Source organism: Tenebrio molitor, chromosome 4 (genome assembly GCF_963966145.1).
Source record: "Tenebrio molitor chromosome 4, icTenMoli1.1, whole genome shotgun sequence".
Taxonomy (NCBI): domain Eukaryota; kingdom Metazoa; phylum Arthropoda; class Insecta; order Coleoptera; family Tenebrionidae; genus Tenebrio; species Tenebrio molitor.
The window spans coordinates 27382589-27402420 of NC_091049.1; the positions used below are offsets into that span (position 1 = coordinate 27382589).

Consider the following 19832-nt stretch of genomic DNA (forward strand, 5'->3'; position numbering starts at 1 on the left):
ACGCATAGTTATCTGTGCCTGAAGTGGGTCATTTTCTGACGTGTATTTTTTTTTGCATTGTTAGTAAGATCGAAACCGTAGAAACCATACAAAACAGTGTGTGAAATGCAATTTCACGCATACGACTATTTCTGTTTTTCATTTCACGCACTGTTTTTTATTAGTTACCTAGCAACATGGTCACTGCATTGAAACTTCAGAGTTCCTTCAAAAATTTGAATTTTTGATTTCAATTTTTTGAATCAATTATAGAAAAAATATTGTTTATATTTCGTGCGCGAAGATGTTTTTGTGCATTCAAAGGCTTATACTGCCTCGACCTTCGTCTCGGCGTAAAAGACCTTTTCATGCACAAAAAACATTCTCTTCGCGCACTTAATATAAAAATAACTATTGTTTTATATTTGCTATAGTGTCAGGTATATTTGGCTCAACAATATCTGAAATTATTTTATCGCTTAAATTTAAAGGTGTGTAACCTTTATCCGCTGAAACCAAAGCATTAAAAAAAGTGTTATCACGAGCTCTATTGAGAAAATAATTTTTTAGTGAAGCAATTTGATTATATTGTAGAATTTCTAGATTTGAGAAACCCCTACCACCATTTTCGCGTGGTAAATTAAATCTTTCAATAGCAGATTTGGGGTGATGTTTACAAAATTTTGTAAAGAGAACTCTAGTTTGAATATTTATATTCTGTAAATTAGTTTTGGACCATTTTATAACACCAAAAGAATAGGTCAACAATGGAACAGCATATGTATTAACTGCTTTAATTAAATTATTACCGTTTAATTTTGATTTTAAAATAGATTTAATTCTTATAATTGAATGTTGAATATGATTTGATTGATTAATACCTAAATATTTATAAAATTCTCCTTTATTTAAATTTTTATTTAGTTATTATTTATAATTATTATTATTTAGTTGACAGTGACATTTGGAGTCATTTGATTTTTTGCTGCAACGTACAGTTGTAAAAATGTATGGTTGTCGCTTCATATAAAAAATGATCAAAATGGTTTGAATAAGTGAAAACACACCGTTTACACACAAGAGTAAAATTTGTTGCAAAACAACTTAATCGTTAATTTAAAAAAATAAATAAATAAGTAAAATTCTCTTCACCACTTTTCACCTAAAAAATAACACTGAGAGTGACAAAAATTGACAGTTCACAGTGAAGCGGCAAACATTTCATAACATATAATAGGAATGGCTTGCTTCGGCTACAATCATTTATAATGGACCCTGTATTTCCACTTTTTTTTCCTATGCAAGAGTGCAATCTTATCTTTATTGTACACTTAATATTGTCGGTATGTGATTGTCAAAGAAAAACGTATATTTCTGTTTCGGGCGTTATTTTTTGTCAAAATTTAAAAATAAAAAAAGATTTGCCATTAAGAAGTTGGCCCCCACATGCGCCGTTGAGCAGATTTTTAATTTTTTTTTTAATAACGAAGAAAAAAAAATTTTTTTTTTAATGGAATCAAAAATAAAAAAAGTAAAAAGTTGCCGCATTTTGAAGTAATATTTTATGACACTTGCAGTTTAAAAATTGAAAATCGGTCATACCGTTTCTTTAAAAAACGCTAAATACTTTTCCGATATCTGTATCTCTCTCGCACACTTGGTCATCCCGATTAGCCTTAACACCTGACGTGAAAGGGGTGATGTTGCCAGCTTTAAGGTGGATTTAAATGATTTTACAAAAAATAATGTTTGCATTTCGGGCGTGAACGGCGACTTTGGCCCTTTGGCGTCTTATAATCCCTCGACCCTTCGGGCCTCGTGCTTATAATTCCGCCGCGGGCCAAAATCGCCTCCTTTATATCTATTGTAATATTCTCGGTGGCTTAGAAACTAATTAATTCTTCATATTAAAGAAAAACAACCAGTTATTTATTTATAAATTATTGCAGCATAGTGAAGATTTTATCAAAAGAAGGTTATTTCAGTATCTTTAATAAAGAAGAAAACATGTTTTACTAAACTTGCTTTAATTATTATTATCATTATTACTAAATCAACACCATCAGAGTGTTTTCAAATCGAAAACAACGAACAAATACCTTAAAACAACTGGTTGAATTGTAACTCCATTTTCGTCTCGAAACTAGGTGCCCTAGCAGAGAACCCTGTGGAACCCCATTTCGTTACAAAAAGTCTGCCAGAAAGGTAGTAACACAGGAAAACCACAAAAATCCAGTTCAGAAAATAATAATTAATTTATTAAAAGTTACAGTCGACTATTTGGTAAACTGACTAGTGCTGATTTGAAATAAATTATTGCTCTGTTATCGATTAATAAAACTCCAATAAACCTAACACAAAGCCGCGAAGACCGCGGCCAAAACGGTCAACCCCAACACTTGTCCGACCCTGGCCCCCTCGTTCCTGGGCTTGGTCAGTCCCTGCTGGTTGGGTTCGTCCACCTCGTTGACAAGCTGAGTCCCAGCAGCTGGGTACCAAGTGGTACTCTTGTCGTCCTCGCCGTGCCTCTGCGGTGTCCAACTCGTCATGGTGGCCCAATCGGGACGCGACGAATGAGTGGTAGTGCTAGTGGTGGACTGGTCGGGGTACATCTGAACAGTGTTGCCACCAGGTGGCGAACTAGGCGTCTCCGACCAGCTGCTAGCGCGCCCGAAGGAAGCCGGACGCGTGCGCGACCCCAGCATCTGAGTAGGCGAGGTTTCCTGCAATCACTCTGTATACAAGAATTCAAGATTTGAGCGGGGAATTACCGAATTCTGTACAGAGAGGGTCGAAGAGGGGAGCCAAGAGGTTGTGGTGGGCATTCTGGGCGGGGTCACTCTCGACGGGAGTATTTCTTTGGGGGCGGCGTCTTGGATGGTGCTCCACGGGTAGACTTCACTCGAAGAAGTCGAGATGGTGAGGGGGTCAGAGAAGGCTTGAGAGTCAGTTGTGTGACTCGTGCAGTCACCAGAGTTGGGGCTGCAACCAGTAACAATAACACCAACAACGACACTTGTCTAGGGAATTTACTCACATGTAGTTGTAACACTGGTCCTGCAAAAAACTCAAAGCTTTGTCTATAATGTGACTGGAAAATGTCAAAGCGGGCCCATCCGTGACTCCTCTATCGCACAACCTCCTCGTCTCCCTCAAGACGCACTGTTTGAACCTGTCGTGCGAGCTGCAACCAAATTTCCTAACCTCACAAAACCCGCTGACAGTCCACTCACTCTTACCAACACAACGTCGACTTCGAGATAATCTCCCCTTGGGACACTTGGTCCACCAGCAAGTTGTACTGCGAGCCGCAATGGCTCGGCTCGGTGATGGTACTTTTGATGCAAGGTGCGTACTGCAAGTACTCGTTCTGGTACCTCGGCTGGGTGCACATCTGGTGGACGCTTTCGATGGGGTTCTCGACGGCCTTGTTGAACTGGCGTTTCTGTTGCTCCGTGAAGCAGTTGTCCGTGTAGTACTTCAAGCAGTCGACGAATCTGTTCCACGTCCGACAGACCAGGTCGATGTCGTTCATGTTGTCGGGGAAAATGAGGTGGGGCTGCTTGACCAAGGGGTCGGCAATGCGGATGCACTCGTCGTAAGCCTCCTTGGAGCACTCGCCGCGGCCGGAGGCCATGGCCGGCAGGATGAAGAAGATGGGGTAGAGAAAGAGCATCGTCGCGGGGGCTGAAACAGGGTTTGTAGTCAAGCGTCGAGTGGGAGAAATGTTGATTGTGTTAAAGAGAAGTGAACAGTGAAGGGAAAAGAAAAGTGAGAAAGAACAAATATCCTTTATTCAATGTACAGTTGGTTGCAAAAAAACGGGAACTGTCAGAATAAAATTGACATATTTTTACATAGTGTGAACACTTCTTACGAGAAATAGGTTAGAATTAACGTCAAAATTCATTGACATTTTTAAAAATTATTTGATAGGTATTGTCAAGTATACAATTCATTGACAAATTGACAAAAATCAAATTTACATTAGGGAAATTTTCGTTTCCCGTTTTTTTTGCAACCAACTGTACCATCGGATAGCAAAAAAACTGGTACAGTATGTTACTATAGACACTTCCAAAACTCAGATTTTTGATTGAGTTTTGGAAGTGTCTAAAGCAAGACCTCGTAAGTTTTTTTTGCTATCCGATAGTACATAAGCTCCAACCTAACCAAATTTATGGCAACCTAGTAACGAATATCCCTAAATCGTAGGGAGTAACTTCTTGTTGACAAACTTATGGAAACGTCTGACTCAACGTTTAAAATAGTCTCGAAAGCTTGAAAAACGAAGCAGAATTATCTGATTAGGTACTTAATTTATTAGTGAGATATTTGAATTTCATGGTTGCTGATTATCTGACGTAACACTACGTCATCGACGAATTTAGAACAGTTGCAAGTCGGAAAATTTTACACTGAACAAAGCTCGAAATTCGAAATGCGGTCGAATAACAATAAATTTGGGTCATTTCACAAATTATCTTAATCTAAGGTGTAAACGTGCACGCTAGGTTGTTTAAACCGTGGCTGACTACCATAAAATTGAAAGAGATGACAGCAAAGAATGACAGGTCTGGTAGTTTATTGTTTCACCGTTGGCGCTGGAAGGAATCTGAACTGTCATCTTGACAGAATGCGTTTTGATAATACCTATTGGCACAAAGCCACTGTTTTTTGTGTTTTTGTAAAATTTGCTTTAGATGTAAATAAGTTTGTTTGTGTCACAAAAGAATTATAACGACTTTATAATTTAACCGTTGACCTAAATTAGTCATTGGTTCTAGATTTCCATTTCTTTTCGTTCTGAGAACAATATTAATCATTGTGCAGGTGAATCATCGAACAATGCAATTTTCTCGCAACATCTACTTAAAAAAAATATGTTATTGTGTAAAGTTCGAAAGGGGAAGAAAATAATGGTTAGGCTCAGTCACGCACTTTTACTACTTCACCCCCGATCAAATTTGTGTCATTAGTCTCTAATACCATAATCTACCCCACAAACCCGACCACTTGTTGTTTGTTTCCTGTAATAGTTGAAGTTTCAGTGGAGTTTTTCTTTCAGTAGTTTATAGGAATAATGTTGGACTTAACACACTTCCTTGAGACATTCCAGATACAGAATATATTTGTTTTAAAAACAAAGCTGACCTGTCTGATGTCTGAGTTCTTTTCAGGAAAGAGAATATTTCGGTTATTTCAAATTTTTATCGCTCACTTTATGACGGTCTTGCAGAACCTTAGACACCAACAATATGTCACGGACTTTACGTTACAAAATATCGTTAACGATTTAAATACGCAAAAACAGCCTTGATAGCACCACTGAATTTCGTTCATTTTATTGCTCATTTGACCTGCGCCGCTACTGAAAGCAACCAGAGCAAGTGGCCAGACTCTCCACTCAGTGGTTACAAACTAAAATGTTACGTAATAATGTAGGAAATATATTTGATGAAATAACGCAAAGTGAAACGTTTTTGACTCTCGGATTGCTGAAATGGTAATCGGTTTTATGAAAAATCAATATATAAATTGGAACAAATTAAAAATACCAGGAAAACTACCCCATCCCTGAAATAATAACCCATTTTGGGAAATAAGCATTAAACATTTTTAAAAAGTATCACATTTAATGTAATATAATTAAAAAAATAGTAAAAAAAACACAATTAAAACTTATTGCAAATACAATATAAAGGAACACATCACAAGCTCAAAACAATTAACACTTAGTCCTAGTCATCTAGTGTGCTTTTAAATATACCATTAATATGTTCTCTGTGCGACACGAAATAATATTTTCCATGGTTTAGTTTGTTTAATTTGGTAGCAGACTTGCTTTTACGCACGAACTGTTGAAAAAGAGACATCTTTTCCACCTGAAAGAACATCATCAAATTTAACATAACATTCGTAAACAAATTCTACCTCTCCTGCAGAACGCGACCTGCGTTTTTTCAAAGGTACCACCACACGTTCAACATATTCCTTTTTGGTGGTTTGTTCTTCGCCCTTTTCCTGCGCAAATTCCTCCTGCATGGCGTGATTCATCTTTAAATTCTCAAGAAATTCATCCGTGAACATGTGATTTTGCTGCTGCTTCAACTCTCCTCTTTCCAATCGTTGTTGCGCAATTTCCTGTTCTTTCTCGACCAAATTCCTACTCAAGCACGTGACCGTGTGCTTCAGTTCTTCGTTGCGCGCACTTCTAAGTCTGTTACATTTCTCGGAATAAGCAAATTTACTTTTGAGATGAACAATTTCATGTTCTTGTTTTAAAATTAGAATTCGCACTTTTTCCGCCTCCGACTTGGACAATCCGTTGGTTGATTCAGATTCGTGGAGTCTCTTCCTGAAAGCGGTCTCTCGATGTTCCACTTCACCGGACAGAGCTGACATCGCTTTAATCCGGTTTTTCAAAATATTGGCAAACTCATCGAGTTTTGATCGGCTCTCCTCGGGATTAGCAAAATCGAGTTTGATTCGTGGCACTGCTTCGAGACGAACCAAGTCATCTGCAAAGTCGCCAACTCTTCTTAAAGTTCTTGGGGTGGCTCTACTTTTACACTTTAAATCAGGTTTTATTCCTAACTTCACGTCCCGCGTGATTTCTGCGAATTTCATCACGTGCAGGTTCTCCTCAAAGTCATCTATTGAGGGGTTCACACAAACTATCATTCTCACTTGGCCATCCCCCTCGAAGTAATTTTTGAACAACAAAGTCAAGCGACTTTCTCTGTAAGGGACCAATTTATTGCCACCGGACAACTGGTTTTCCTTCAGGATTCCTAAGCAAGTTCTCAGCGACATGAGCGAGTTATTGATTTGACCAGATTCTTTCAACATTTGGCCGGTGTTTTGGGTGCGATTAGTTCTCTCGGATCCTGCCAAATCGACCAGACTCAACTGAGACACTTGCAGCTTTTCTAGTTTGTTGTTTTTCAACCGCACCACACGGATGGTGAAAATTGAGTGGCTTCGACTGGACACCGCATTTAAAACAGTATTGCCAACCTTCTTTCGTTTCTGACCCAGATTGAAAAACTGGAAAACCTCTTCGGCCGATTTTACCTCAACTTCCACAACTCCGTTCACGTAGACGATTCTTTGCAGATCTTCTCTCAAGATTTTGTTTTGCAGTCCTTTTCCAATCAACGGTGACTCATCCAACAAATCGAATACTGTATTGTTGTAGATTTCTACGTAACTTACAAAAACCGCATAAGAATTATCATCGCTGTCGATATTCACTATTCTGGCACCATCATTCACGTAAGACTTATCCTTGTATACTTTTCTGTTCTTTAGAGGTGACTTACTGGGAGTTGTTTTTTCTACATTTAGTTGATCTTGCACAGCTTCGTATTCGTGCTGAACTTCAAAACCATTCATTTTGTCCGATTTGATCACATATTTTATTGTTTGACAATCCGCGATTGAGTTGAATATGCTGTAAATACATTTAGGTATGACACCTGGATTATCGTGACTTCCAGAAAGAGTGTGCGTCTTGCCGGAACCTGTTACTCCGTAAGTAAATAAAACTCCGTTTTTTCCTTTTAGCAAGTTCTCAACCAGGGGATAAGCCACGTGGTCGAACACTTCGTTTTGTGACGATTGCGAGCTGAAAATATGTTCGAATTTGAAACATGACTCCTTGTAAGTTCCTTTGGATGCAGCTGGAGTTGTTAAAAGTAAATCTGTTGGAGACAATAACTTGATGTAGGTCGAAATTGGATTATCTTTTGCGGGACGCAAGCGACAAAAAACTTGGACTCTATCTTCCTTTTTTGTGGAATATATCTTGGGTATTGTTTTTTCGCGTGGAACTCTAGGTGTTGATTTGCCCATTTTTCCAATATTTCTATCTTTTAATGTAATTTAATCAGCTGCACTTGGCGAATTTATTAGGAAACACGACAAACACAAAAACTTTACACTTAAAAAATTAAATTCAAATTGACGCAAAAACTATTGACATTTGACGAGGGTCGATAATACGAATTCCTGTATTGCCGATAATTTGATTCAAGTTAATTTTAAAATATGAAAATATCATTTGTAGCGTATATTACTTCGTAAATCAGAGGTCCTTATACAGGGTTATTCTAAATGATTGTAGTCGAAGTAGGCCATGCCCATGTTATTACGTTTTTGCCGCTTTCATGTGAACTGTCAGTTGTGTCGCTGTCACTGTCATTTTTTAGGTGAAAAGTGCGGTGATGAGGATTTTATTTATTTTTGTTAAATTAACGATTAAATCCAGAAATATTGAGTTGTTCTACAATCAATTTTAAAAATATTGAGTTATTTTGCAGCCAATTTAACACATCATTTTGATGATTTTTTTATGTGGAGCGGCAACCATAAATTTTACATTCAGTTTTCACGCCTACTTCGACTACAATCATTTAGAATAACCCTGTAGAATCCATTTTACGATTCGAATGATTTTTAGTAATGTTACGATAATGTAAAAATATTTTTATGACAGATAACCTCAAAATACTTGTGTGTTGATTATGATTTAAAATTGCATAAATAGTTAATGATAGGGTAAAAACTGTTGCGGTTCTTTGTGTGCCTATTTCATAAGCAAATGCAAAGAGTTCGAAAATTCAGAACTTTGCGAATATTAGGAGAAGACTTCTTTCGCTTCCAGGGGCCCAGCGAGAATGATATGGAACGGGAAGGGGCCTCGACACGCGGATGTGGTAATAATTGGTGGAGGAGCCAAGAAAAAACTAGTAAAGAGAGAATAAGAGTTGTAGTTGTAGAAAAAAACATGACGGTACACTTAAATTCAATACAACAATATAAAACGAATTTTTCAGAATTCTAAATGCACAACGTTGTTATCTACTGGCGATTTGCACCAATAATTTTCGTTACCTGAAAACGTACAGTTGTCTTTTGTATGGAACCGAATTTCTCAGAAAAGATTTGGTCCTGGAACAGACATTCAGTATTGTTCAAAAGGACATTTAATTTTAGAAAGTGAAAAGGGGGCTCAGAGGATAATTGATAATAATTTTATCAAGAGATAGTTGGGGGTCATCAATATATTAACAAAAAATCAGCTTCAGCAAAAGTAAACAAGTAAATTTCTAAGAGGGGGAATAACTCTTTGTATTTTAAATTTCCATGAATGAATGTGACAGATGTGGAAAAAATAACAAAACAGAGAAAAAGAACAAATGAGATGGATGACAAAAAATAGGTACCTAGAGGTATTTTCAGATTTGGTGGCGGAAACAAAAGACTGAGAAATGTCACAAAAATGTATTGTCAGTGTCAAATTTCTCATGAACGCCGTAAAAAGGAATGTCTAGGTAAATTTAAATTTTCGCTAAATAGATTGAAAAAACAAATTCTAAGGAAACCAGTTTTTGTCAGTGCTTCAAAAGGAAAAGTTATTCTCATATAATCAAACGTATTGCAAATTATTTCTCTAGTTCGACGATGAATAACTTTCTTATTGCCAATTTGCTGCATTTCTGTCAAAATCACGAACGTCTTTGAGAAATTTGACACTGACAATACGAATATGTGACATTTCTCAGTCTTTTGTTTCCGCCATCAAATATGAAAATATCTCTATCACTTTAAGGTAGAATTGAAAAACAAGAATAAATTAATGAACTATGAAAAAATGTGTTTCCATTAACAGGGAGAGAAAATGAGGAAAAAATGGAAGCGTTTAGAATAATAACTGATAAGTGAAAATATGGAGAAAGTTAAATAAAAATTTTAAAAAATATATACAGGGTGATTCACAAATAGTGTGATTTATTTACAAAAAAAATCATTATTTTTACACATTTGATTGACACTATTGTTTCGTCAAAACGGCGAAGTATTCTATAAAAGACTAATTTATGTTGCAGGAATAAATGCGCCAAATCAGGCACTATTCGTGAATCACCTTGTATAATTCTCAATATAGGTATGTCTTAAAAAAAAAAGAAAGAATGCCCAAAAAACACACGGAATGGAAATAAAAATAGAAAAAGAAAATAAAATAAAAAGGAAAACGTCTATTGTTAATGTATTTGTAGTATAATGTTATGAATAGTTATTTTACATTTTGGCGATAAGTTATTCCAGCTATTCACTTGTCGCAAATGACTTAAAACGCAAAACCAGCAAATAACGATTTAGATTCTTTATAATCATGAAACAAGTCCTTGTCGATAACGCAAAGGTCAAAAATTCCACTTAATAAAGAAACGCGATTTATTTTTAGCTAAACACTTTATGTAGGTACTAATCTTTAAAACTAAATTTTTTTTATTATGTTGAGTCATCATTGCGTATTTATTTGGTGAGTGCACTTTAGAATAGTATCCGGTATTTTTTTAAATTTCACCTCGTAGTAGGCGTTGAAGAGTCGATTGTGAACGCACCACTCGTGTAAAAGCGTAAAATTTAAACAGCTGATTCGTGATCCGTAACGTGTATAGTGCGTTAAATATTATGCAACGAATATTATTGGGTGATTCAAAATGATTGTGTTGTGGATAAGTATGGCAACTATGTACGAAAATTTATGTGGCAACTCTGTAGGTAGAATAGAGTTGACATTTCTTTGACAGTTCATAGTCACGACGAGCTTGCGAGAAGTCTCATGAAGGAGTAAGTGCTACAAAATGCACTATGAACGAGATATCATACACTTTTTTTTTACGTTGCATCTTTTAAGCCATTTTTAAGTGAAAATTAATAATTTTCAAATTTGGGGAATTTTGTCGTGGTTGGCAACAAATGTCATATTGTTTGGAAGATTCAAATTTCAATTGTTATTAACAAATTAAAAATGAGCGAAGACAATAATTTTGTATGTACTATGACGGCCAAAAATTTTGGCCGTCACTTTCTTGACATTCAAGTAAAGTGTAAAAAAACCTTTCGATTCTTGTCATTTTGACAATCAATTTAAACTGTTTGAAACTCAGATATTCCAAAAATTCGACACGAATAAACAAAATTAGAGCAATCGTACATAGATGACCTGAGGTAAACGTTCTGTGTAGTAGAAATGACAAAATAATTTTGAGTTTTGAAATTTACCACCCAAAAATAACGTTCATAATCAAGACGGTAATCATGATGACAATAAAGTACGGATTACAATTTTTTTTTTGAATTGACAGAAAATTTTGGCCGCCAGAAATACGAGATTAGGATTAGTTTAATTGCCCAAGACACGTCTAATGTAACAATTAATGTTTACAATAATTGGACGGCGTGATCAAGAATCACTGAATCTGTTGGTAATAATGAAAATTTGAATGATTTTGGTACCACTGTAATTTAAACGCATTTCCGGTTGTCAACTTTGACAGCAAATTTGAAATTTATCACCAAAGGTGACATAACCTAAATTTTTTTAATGTCGTGTGAAGTTAAAACATTCGGTTAGTGCCAATTACAAGACAAAAAACACCAATATTTTTCAATTGTTTCATTGCCAACAGTCAAATTTTGGCGAAGGGTTGGGCCAACTCAAAAAAATTAAACGTATCCTAGGGATTTCTTTTTTTCTGCCAACATAATTCAACATGTGGTAGATTTTTGATTTTGAAACAGATTATATCGCGCGTTCAAATGAAATCCTGGGTGGGAAGGCGTTGGAAACCGTCAATTGTTGTGCTTTTTTAAAGCGTAGATTAATCGGAGCATGTTGACAGCTAACCTAAAATTTAGAGCCAAAAAAATCTTTCTTTTTTTCTTTCTTTGCATTGTTTTACATTAAAAATACAGTGTGGAATAAAATGATTTACATCTAGTTACCTTTGCATTACCCTTGTAAAAATACGAAATGCCGCTCTGCAAAAAAAAGGAAGCCTAACCTCAAAATATATATCCAAATTCCAAAGGTGATTTATTGCGAAGGGATGATATGAATGCAAAGTTGAGATTGAAATTAAAAAGGAGCTAACAAAAGCAAGTCACAGCTAGTGTTGAAAGTGGCCACCAACGTTTGTTAATTCAATTTAGTAAATTGTAACAATTGTCAATTCGATTGATGACATTTATTGACAGAACTATTAGTTCGGCACTTCGAAAAAAAAAAGTAGGGCGGTACAGGAAAATTTACATGTGCAAAAATTCCAAAGGTAACTAGATGTAAATCATTTTATTCCACACTTAGAATAACGTAACGATTTCTATTCTCGAAGCAAATATCTAAGGGCACCCTTTGCTGAAAACATGTTCATGTTCAATTATGTCCCGATTAAACATAAACAAATGTCATTTAGGGATGTCAAACGTCGGGAAATTCAAACTTTACACTGTTCTAAACAGTTTAATTTTTCCAAAGCCTATTCAGCCCAGGATTTCACATAACCTCAATTTTTATATAATGATTAATGACATTTTTCACCCTAGGTCAAAAGTGTACAGTTGGGAACACACCAATTTGTATGTCATTAAAAAAAACTATCTAGTCTAAGCTTTGTTGTCGTTATAATCAATCATGACATATGTGATCATGTCTGACGTTTCACCTAAACTGTCACGAAAATGCCGCCAATATCTCATTTTAATAAAATTACATATGTCAGTGAAATGTCCAATGTGTGCGAAATTCCGTGCTCGCCACTGTACAATGTTGCCAGCTCTATTTTTGATGTAAATTGGTGGTTGGTGGTTCTTTGATTAAAAAAAAAACAGATTATATAGAAATTCAACATTTTCTTTCTTTTTATATACTGGTGATTTCTGTAGAACGCAGATGCGAAACTTCTTCCTCTGTTTGTAGAGGGCACTTCTTAATGTGCTTAGTTAAAGTCCCTAGATATAGTGTATATCTAGGGACTTTATGCTAATGCGTCATCGTCATTCACAGATGGCGCCAAAGACAAAGACAGTAACCAGAGTTATGGAGAGCAGCAACCTGATGTCATAAACTGTCATTTTTAATTTACCTGTCATAAAAAATTATTTCGTGATAAAAATTCGTTAAAACCCCCCATTTCAGTATTTTTTACCGCTCATTGACACATTCAAGGCGACCACCAACCGAACAATTTATTTTTGGCAATGATCGCTTTCCTCTCATCACGGCCACATTATTCAGATAATATCCAACAGCGAGCCCGTGCAAAAATCCAATTAGTTTATCAATCAGAACCTCGTCGACTGGCCCAGCGCGTTCTTCACCGGTCCTCCCCCGAATCCTCACCACTCTCCATTCGGCCGCCCACATCCGGTCATTCCTGCGGCGGATATGGCACGCAACAACCGCGGACTCGTTAAATCTGACCCCTTTAACACCGCCCCCGTCGCCACACCGTCGCCAAATCTGCATTTTAAATCCCCGCGGCTAAAACGCAAAGAGCGATCACCCCGTTGTCTCCAGAATCGCGTGAACCACCCCCGATTTGACCTTGGATAAGGGTTCAAGCGCTTTGCATAACCCGTGACTCGCTGTTTCGTTTCACCTTGAATCGAAAATGGCCGCCGATCGCGCGTTCAGTTTCCGGTCGTGGCCATCCTGATCGCGGTTATGAAGCGTTTCTTTCCGTGTTGGCGCGCACTTTCCCCTGTTGAGGTGAAATTCTGCGGCTTTTTTTTTTTTTCTTTTTTGGAAATCACGGTCGCCGACCTATTCCAACTATTGGCGCGTAAACGACCTTGCAGGTTTCGTGCGGCCATTTTTCCTTACGAGTGCAGTAATAAATTCCTGGAGATCTCTATCGATAATATCAGATTCAGCGCGCGAAGACCGCATTAAAACGTACATGGAAACGGTGCGGAACGTCGTTTTGCTGCTAGAAGAATTTTGGGCGAAGACGAGGCACAATGGTGGTGTTTCGAAGATTTAGGTTAGATTGGCGAGAGAGCGCCATGTTGGATGTGATCACGTGATAAGAACAAGACAAATCGGCTGACCCTAATTGCGTACGTGCGAAAACTGCTGCTTTGGCGCTCTAGTGCGTCACAAGAACAGAACTGGACACGAAAGGGCCACAATCATCAATAACTGTAGTGATTTTTCCGTGAAATGGAAAAAAATTGCCTTGACCCAAAAAGGATACGCAGCTACTGCCATAATAGAAACTACAAGAGTTCCTACTTTCATTTCACTGTTGTTGTGTTGTTCAAATTTATCGTAACAAGAAAAAATTATTGTACAACAATGTACAACATATTTCAAATTAATTTCCTTAGAAGTTATTTGCAAACACGACATTCACACAAAATGTAGATCACTTGTTTACCAACCGTTTGTCTACAAATTAATGACTTCATGTACTATTACCATGATGATTTATTGCTTAATAAACGACGATCAATGAAGAATGTAAAAGTTGCACGAAAGAAATTTGGGTAAAGAAAACTTCAATTATCTTCAGTTGCGATGAGTTCAAACCAATAATGCAGTTGTGGCAAATTCTGAATTGTATGACTGGTTCAGATTGGTTTACTAGACCCTATTATACAGTGAGCGGCAAAAGTATGGAATAAATTTCTTAAAAATTAAACAAATTTTTTTTCAAAAAAATCTTTGAACAGGTCAATTTTAGTTTATAAAAATACATGTTTTAGTACTAAAGAAAATTCCAAGCAGTCATTTGTTTTGGAGTAATGACGTCATCGATACTTTTTTTAAATGGAACCCCCCTATTTTTTTTCTTGATTCTGATAGCCCTTTTAATTGTCTAAATGACAGTATAAAAATTTTGTTATCTTACATAAGGAAATTTTTGAGAAAAAAAATAATAAAGTTGGAAAAAATAAATTTTATAACGAACAAAAACAAGTCAAAAAATCAAGTAGGTAAATCAAACAGTCAAATGTTACTGTCAATTTCATTCGTATGTGTTATTTGTTTTACAAAACGTTTTCGAAAATGACTTATTTAACAGAAACACAACGTATAGAAATTTTAATTTTGATTGGGTGCTGGGATAAAACTAAAACAGGGGGAATTTCTTCATAAACTTGCTTATTGTCAACAAGCTGGGGGATGGCAATTCAAACATTTAATTCCATAATTTTAAGAACTTACTAACACAGTTTTTGACTTGTTTTTGTTCGTTATAAAATTGATTTTTTCCAACTTTATTTTTTTTTTTCTCAAAAATTTCCTTATGTAAGATAATAAAATTTTTATACTGGCGTTTAGACAATTAAAAGGGCTATCAGAATCAAGAAAAAAAATGGGAGTTTTCATTTAAAAAAAGTATCGATGACGTCATAACTCGAAAACAATTAACTGCTTGGAATTTTTTTTGGTACTAAAACGTGTATTTTTATAAACTAAAATTGACCTGTCCAAAGATTTTTTTGAAAAAAATTTGGTTTAATTTTTAAGGAATTTATTCCATACTTTTGCCGCTCACTGTATATTTCCACCAGAGGAAATAATCAGAAAATTGTTCACACGATTTACAGAATTGTAAAAATTTTGAAAATAGCATTTTTGAGCTTAACTCACCTCCGCAGAGAAAAAACTACACCAGATAGAGAAAATGTGTGAGGAATCTGTTTTATAGAGCATGAAATTTCCCATTTTCTCAAAGATAAACAATTTGTTATAAACAATTTCACAGTAAATCTTTCACATTCAGGACCTATTTCATTTCTTATCCCAAAACATTAATTTTCTATAATTAAAAAAAAAATGAAATAAAGCGATGTTTCAGTTTCGTGTAGGTAGAGCAACGGCCGCGAAATTGGATTTCGCGGCCTGTTTTAGGTACGCGAAATGCTGGTTTCGCGTACGGTTGCACAAAAATATTATTAAATTATTGCAAATTTAAAAAACACAATTTATAGATGTACAGAAGTATCAGGAAATAAAAGCAAGAGAACAATTTTTAATAATTTAGACATTTTTAATAAAATATTCAAAAGTACTTGAGAAAGAAACTAACAATACATTTAATCAATAACACTTCTCTAATATATTATTATCAACCATATAAAACTGTAAATAAAATTTTTATCCAGCTGAAAATCTTGACAAGAAAATTCTCCGCAATTATTTTATTTTGCAACTTATTTTAAATAGCATATTGATTTTTTCCACGTCTTCTAGAACAAATGATACACATCTAAAAATACACCACGACTGCATATTCATACAGAAACTCAAGTAAATAATTTAAATTATTCATCTCTGAAGTTATCGATTAATAAACCGTATTTCAGTCGACTTAAATCTAGACCACTTACCATAACTCCAAGATATCTTCATCACTTCATCTAGACTGTACATTAAAATTTCAAAATTTTCAGCAACATTTTATAAAAATTATTATCAAAGATCTTACTCAGTAAGGTATTACACATGCTAATGCTACTTTGTCTAGATCTAATCGGTGAGTCATAAATAAGCAAAAATTTACAACAAACTGAAGTCACTGAAGTGTTGAAAGAATTTTAGCAAACGTTCTTTGTGATTCACACAAAAAAATCGTTCCTTTCAGCAGCTTCATATTTGAAACTGCGTCATTAGCGCGCCATTAATGTTGTCATCGATGCCGGAGATAGCTACAGGGTGAGCAACAATAACTGTTTCAGTTGGCAATAACAAATTTTACATGAAACTTTCAAGACTGTGAATTGTATCTATTTCGATTTGTTTTATTGACATTATTGACAGCTGGCATACTTTTCAAATTTAAACGTCTTACTTTGTGTAATCTTTTATTAATAAAACGGTTTTCTCGTTGGAACATGACATAAAAGTCACCAAAAGTCACCAGAATTTATTGCCAACTCAATCAGTAATTGTTGCTCACACGGTAATTCGACGTAAATCTGTAATCTGGTCTATTTTTCCAGAAACAGTTGAAGGTTGTCGTTAGTGGTCAGTGAAAGTGTAATTTTAACTGACGCAGTAATAAAAAAGAATCTTCGTGCAGTGTAATGTAATAATGAAGATTATTTGACAGTTGACACTTGGCATTTGATATTTATTATGGTGTGTTATGTCATCCAGACGTAGCCATCTTTGACGGATTTAAAAACAATAAAGTCATGAGTGACAATTAACTAGGTAGTTTATTTTTTGGTCGTAAAGTCTCTACTGTCAAATACACAGAGTGGCGATAAAAATTGATGCAGCTTTTTTCCTTCGCTGACTTAAATAAGCAATTTCTTTTTTCATCTTCAAATTGTTGTATGGTCGGAACGTTATAGATGTGGATTGAGAATTGTCGTTAAGTTGGTACTACCAGAAAAGGTAACTATAGGCGCGCTTATAAGGTATTTAGAATTTATGACAGATTTCTCACTAAACTAGAGTTCAATCATAAATTTTAAGCGACCTTGAGTTTGACAATCCACATCTAAAACGTTTTTACTATAAATACGTCGACTAGTGTCCGGGTCTGTTCAGACCCAGGAGTAGAAGACTGACATTTGACATCGTACATCACTTGTTTTTTCTAAAACGTTTCGAAAGAATAAATCATCTGACGGTGTTCAATGTGACTTTAGAAAGAAAAATTCTCTTGATTTTTTTTCTCCACAATGTCAGAAGAAATTAGCTAAACGTGGGACGTTTGCTACTCTGGCACTTCTGGCACTAACAGTGAAGTTATATTTGACTGTTAGTTACTGCATCGTTCAAAATGTCAAAAAATGTCACACACGGTACAAACCGAACAGAACTCGTTTGTATGTTTGCTTGTTCCGGATAAACTCGAGAACTGCTGGTCCAATTTTCAAAATTTTTTCAGTGTCAAACAGTTTAGTTCATTATGAGTGTCATAAGTTAGTATAAGCACGATATCACGTATAGGCGTTGAGCAGTGAAGTAAAATGTTAAGCAAGGAACAGTGCATACTGAACGCCAAACTAGAACATGAATGAAATAAGAAATACATAATTTTTAGGTATTTTGAAGAACATTGAGACCTGTCAAAGTCACTAAATAATATATTATTTAGTGTCTTTACTCCTGTCAATTCTACAGCTCCCCAACGACGAAACTGTGAACTAATCAAACTGTCAACTCTACATTATAACCTCATTTTCTGCCATTCCAAACCGAAAACTTTCCAACCCAAAACCTCTCACCTCCAAAACCCTCCTAAACGCGTCAACCGATTTATCGCTTTCCTTACAGGGCGACGCCATAAAACCGATTATGTCCGCTTCCCTTTTCGGAGCCATCCAGTTGCGTCACATCCCGTCTTCCGATCTCCGCGACGAAATGGAAACCGAATTTCGACATTGTCGAACTTTCGCTTTCCCTAATTAAATTAAACAACACACACCGGAACGGTAATTTAAAGATGCGATTGTTTCAACTGATCGGAACAGTTTCCAGGTTGCGCAGCGTAGCGCACACGCTGCTCGCCCCAGGGTGAGTCACCCCCGACAATCAACAAACTATAAATATGCGTTGGATAGGTAAGTTCGTCGGTGATTAGCCGGCAATTACCGTGTGTACAGTCGATTTTTGGTATTGAATGGCGGTGTCACTGAACTTGCAGTTTTTCTATGGAATCGCCGTTCTGTGACGGTAAAATCGGATTATTCGCGTTAATCACAGGGTATTCCGCTAATGTGCGTCATTCCGTTCCAACGGGGCTGTCGTGGCGGTCATCCGCAGTAATTGGCCCTGTATGCAGCGCTCCTCTTATTAAAAATTCAATAAATTCATTATTGACAAGATCGATTATCTCGTAAACGTTTATTACTTAGCAATGTCAAGGGGCTGACGTGGGTGGTGCACCGTCATTTCTTCAAAATAAAAAAAAAACTTTATTATTATTATCACTACTGTCATCGGAGCCCAAAAACTTTTGTTTCTTGTCGAAATTTGTACAAAAAGAGAAACCCAAGGGCTGTATTTCTCCAAAATTCCAAAAAAAAAAGAAAAATAATTACTGTCAGCATCATTATTATTATTTTCACTAGAACCCAAAAACTTGTATTCCTTGTTTAGATTTGTACAAAAAGAGAAACTCAAGCTCTGCGTGCTTTCCAAAATGGCAAAAAACCATTCCCATTGTTATTATTATCATTATTATCATTTTCACCTGGGTCGTGTCGTTATCACAATGTGTGGAAAAGAAGAGAAAATAACAAGTACTCACTCGTGTCGGTGTCTTCGGGTTGTTGTTGGGAGCTGTTGGTAGGAGGAGAGCACTTTTGGTTTCGAAACCGCCACCTAAACCAGTACCATCACCTTCACAGTTGGTGGTCAACACGCGAATGAGTACAATTTAAGTTTTACGGTCGAGAAATCTGTAACAATCGATGGAGCGGCCGTGCATAATGCCGCGCAACAATGACCCTTCCATGAAAGACTTGTCCATCTGACCCCCTCTGAGTGTGAACAAGTGGTGGAAGTGCGTTGTTATTAATTCAGAGCGATTATTGGAAAAGATGATTCAATTATGGACGGGGGGAGCGAAGGTGGATGGTCAGTGGGCGATGACCTCGGGGTTGGGGCGGAATGGTGGATGCGCTGGGCGAACGTCTTCGTCTTGCGGTTCGATTTACTTTATTTTAGTTTTTATCCGAATTATTTATTTACCACTTTGTTGTTCTTTATTTCTTAATTTATTAATGGTGGGACTGGTGTTATTTTCTTCACGGTGACGTTACGTACGCTACTGCGATCAAATTTTTATGATTTTTTTAGAATAATGACAATCCGACGTAAACAGGGGTCCAATCGGAATACATTTTTAATGCTGCAGTGGGTTATTTATACAATCACTATTTCTGGTGTAACGATCTATTATGTGTTACTACAATATTAAATAACAGTTTGACCACGCATTCTTCAGTCAAATTCTTTCAGTTTCTCTTCTTGAAAACTTAATCGAAACCTTGACAGTCTCTCAATATCTGTCTATTCCCGCAACAATTCT

The 19832-nt window shown here is 36.1% G+C and overlaps 2 protein-coding genes across 2 annotated transcripts; both read right to left on the minus strand.

The window, feature by feature from the left end:
• Positions 1 to 2210: 2210 nt before the first annotated feature.
• On the minus strand, positions 2211 to 19512 carry LOC138128110 (uncharacterized). The gene is made up of 5 exons (XM_069044307.1): positions 19050 to 19512; positions 3219 to 3666; positions 3017 to 3163; positions 2751 to 2961; positions 2211 to 2702 (listed from the first exon to the last, which is right to left on the minus strand). Exons 2-5 carry the CDS (start codon positions 3653 to 3655, stop codon positions 2331 to 2333), a joined length of 1167 nt encoding a protein of 388 aa, XP_068900408.1. The 5' UTR covers positions 3656 to 3666; positions 19050 to 19512; the 3' UTR covers positions 2211 to 2330.
• LOC138129498 (kinesin-like protein KIF23) lies at positions 5596 to 7993 on the minus strand. The gene is made up of 2 exons (XM_069045790.1): positions 5914 to 7993; positions 5596 to 5864 (listed from the first exon to the last, which is right to left on the minus strand). Exons 1-2 carry the CDS (start codon positions 7834 to 7836, stop codon positions 5721 to 5723), a joined length of 2067 nt encoding a protein of 688 aa, XP_068901891.1. The 5' UTR covers positions 7837 to 7993; the 3' UTR covers positions 5596 to 5720.
• Positions 19513 to 19832: the final 320 nt, after the last annotated feature.

What these genes read in the sequence shown, in the direction of transcription:
- LOC138129498 (XM_069045790.1), bottom strand. Translation starts at nt 7,836, where the DNA reads ATGGGCAAATCAACACCTAGAGTTCCACGCGAAAAAACAATACCCAAG. An exon ending in GGTCGCGTTCTGCAGGAGAG is followed by an intron (nt 5,865 to 5,913) that starts GTAGAATTTGTT and finishes ATGTTCTTTCAG; the next exon opens with GTGGAAAAGATGTCTCTTTT.
- LOC138128110 (XM_069044307.1), bottom strand. Translation starts at nt 3,655, where the DNA reads ATGCTCTTTCTCTACCCCATCTTCTTCATCCTGCCGGCCATGGCCTCC. An exon ending in TCGAAGTCGACGTTGTGTTG is followed by an intron (nt 3,164 to 3,218) that starts GTAAGAGTGAGT and finishes ATTTGGTTGCAG; the next exon opens with CTCGCACGACAGGTTCAAAC. An exon ending in CCCTCTCTGTACAGAATTCG is followed by an intron (nt 2,703 to 2,750) that starts GTAATTCCCCGC and finishes GAGTGATTGCAG; the next exon opens with GAAACCTCGCCTACTCAGAT.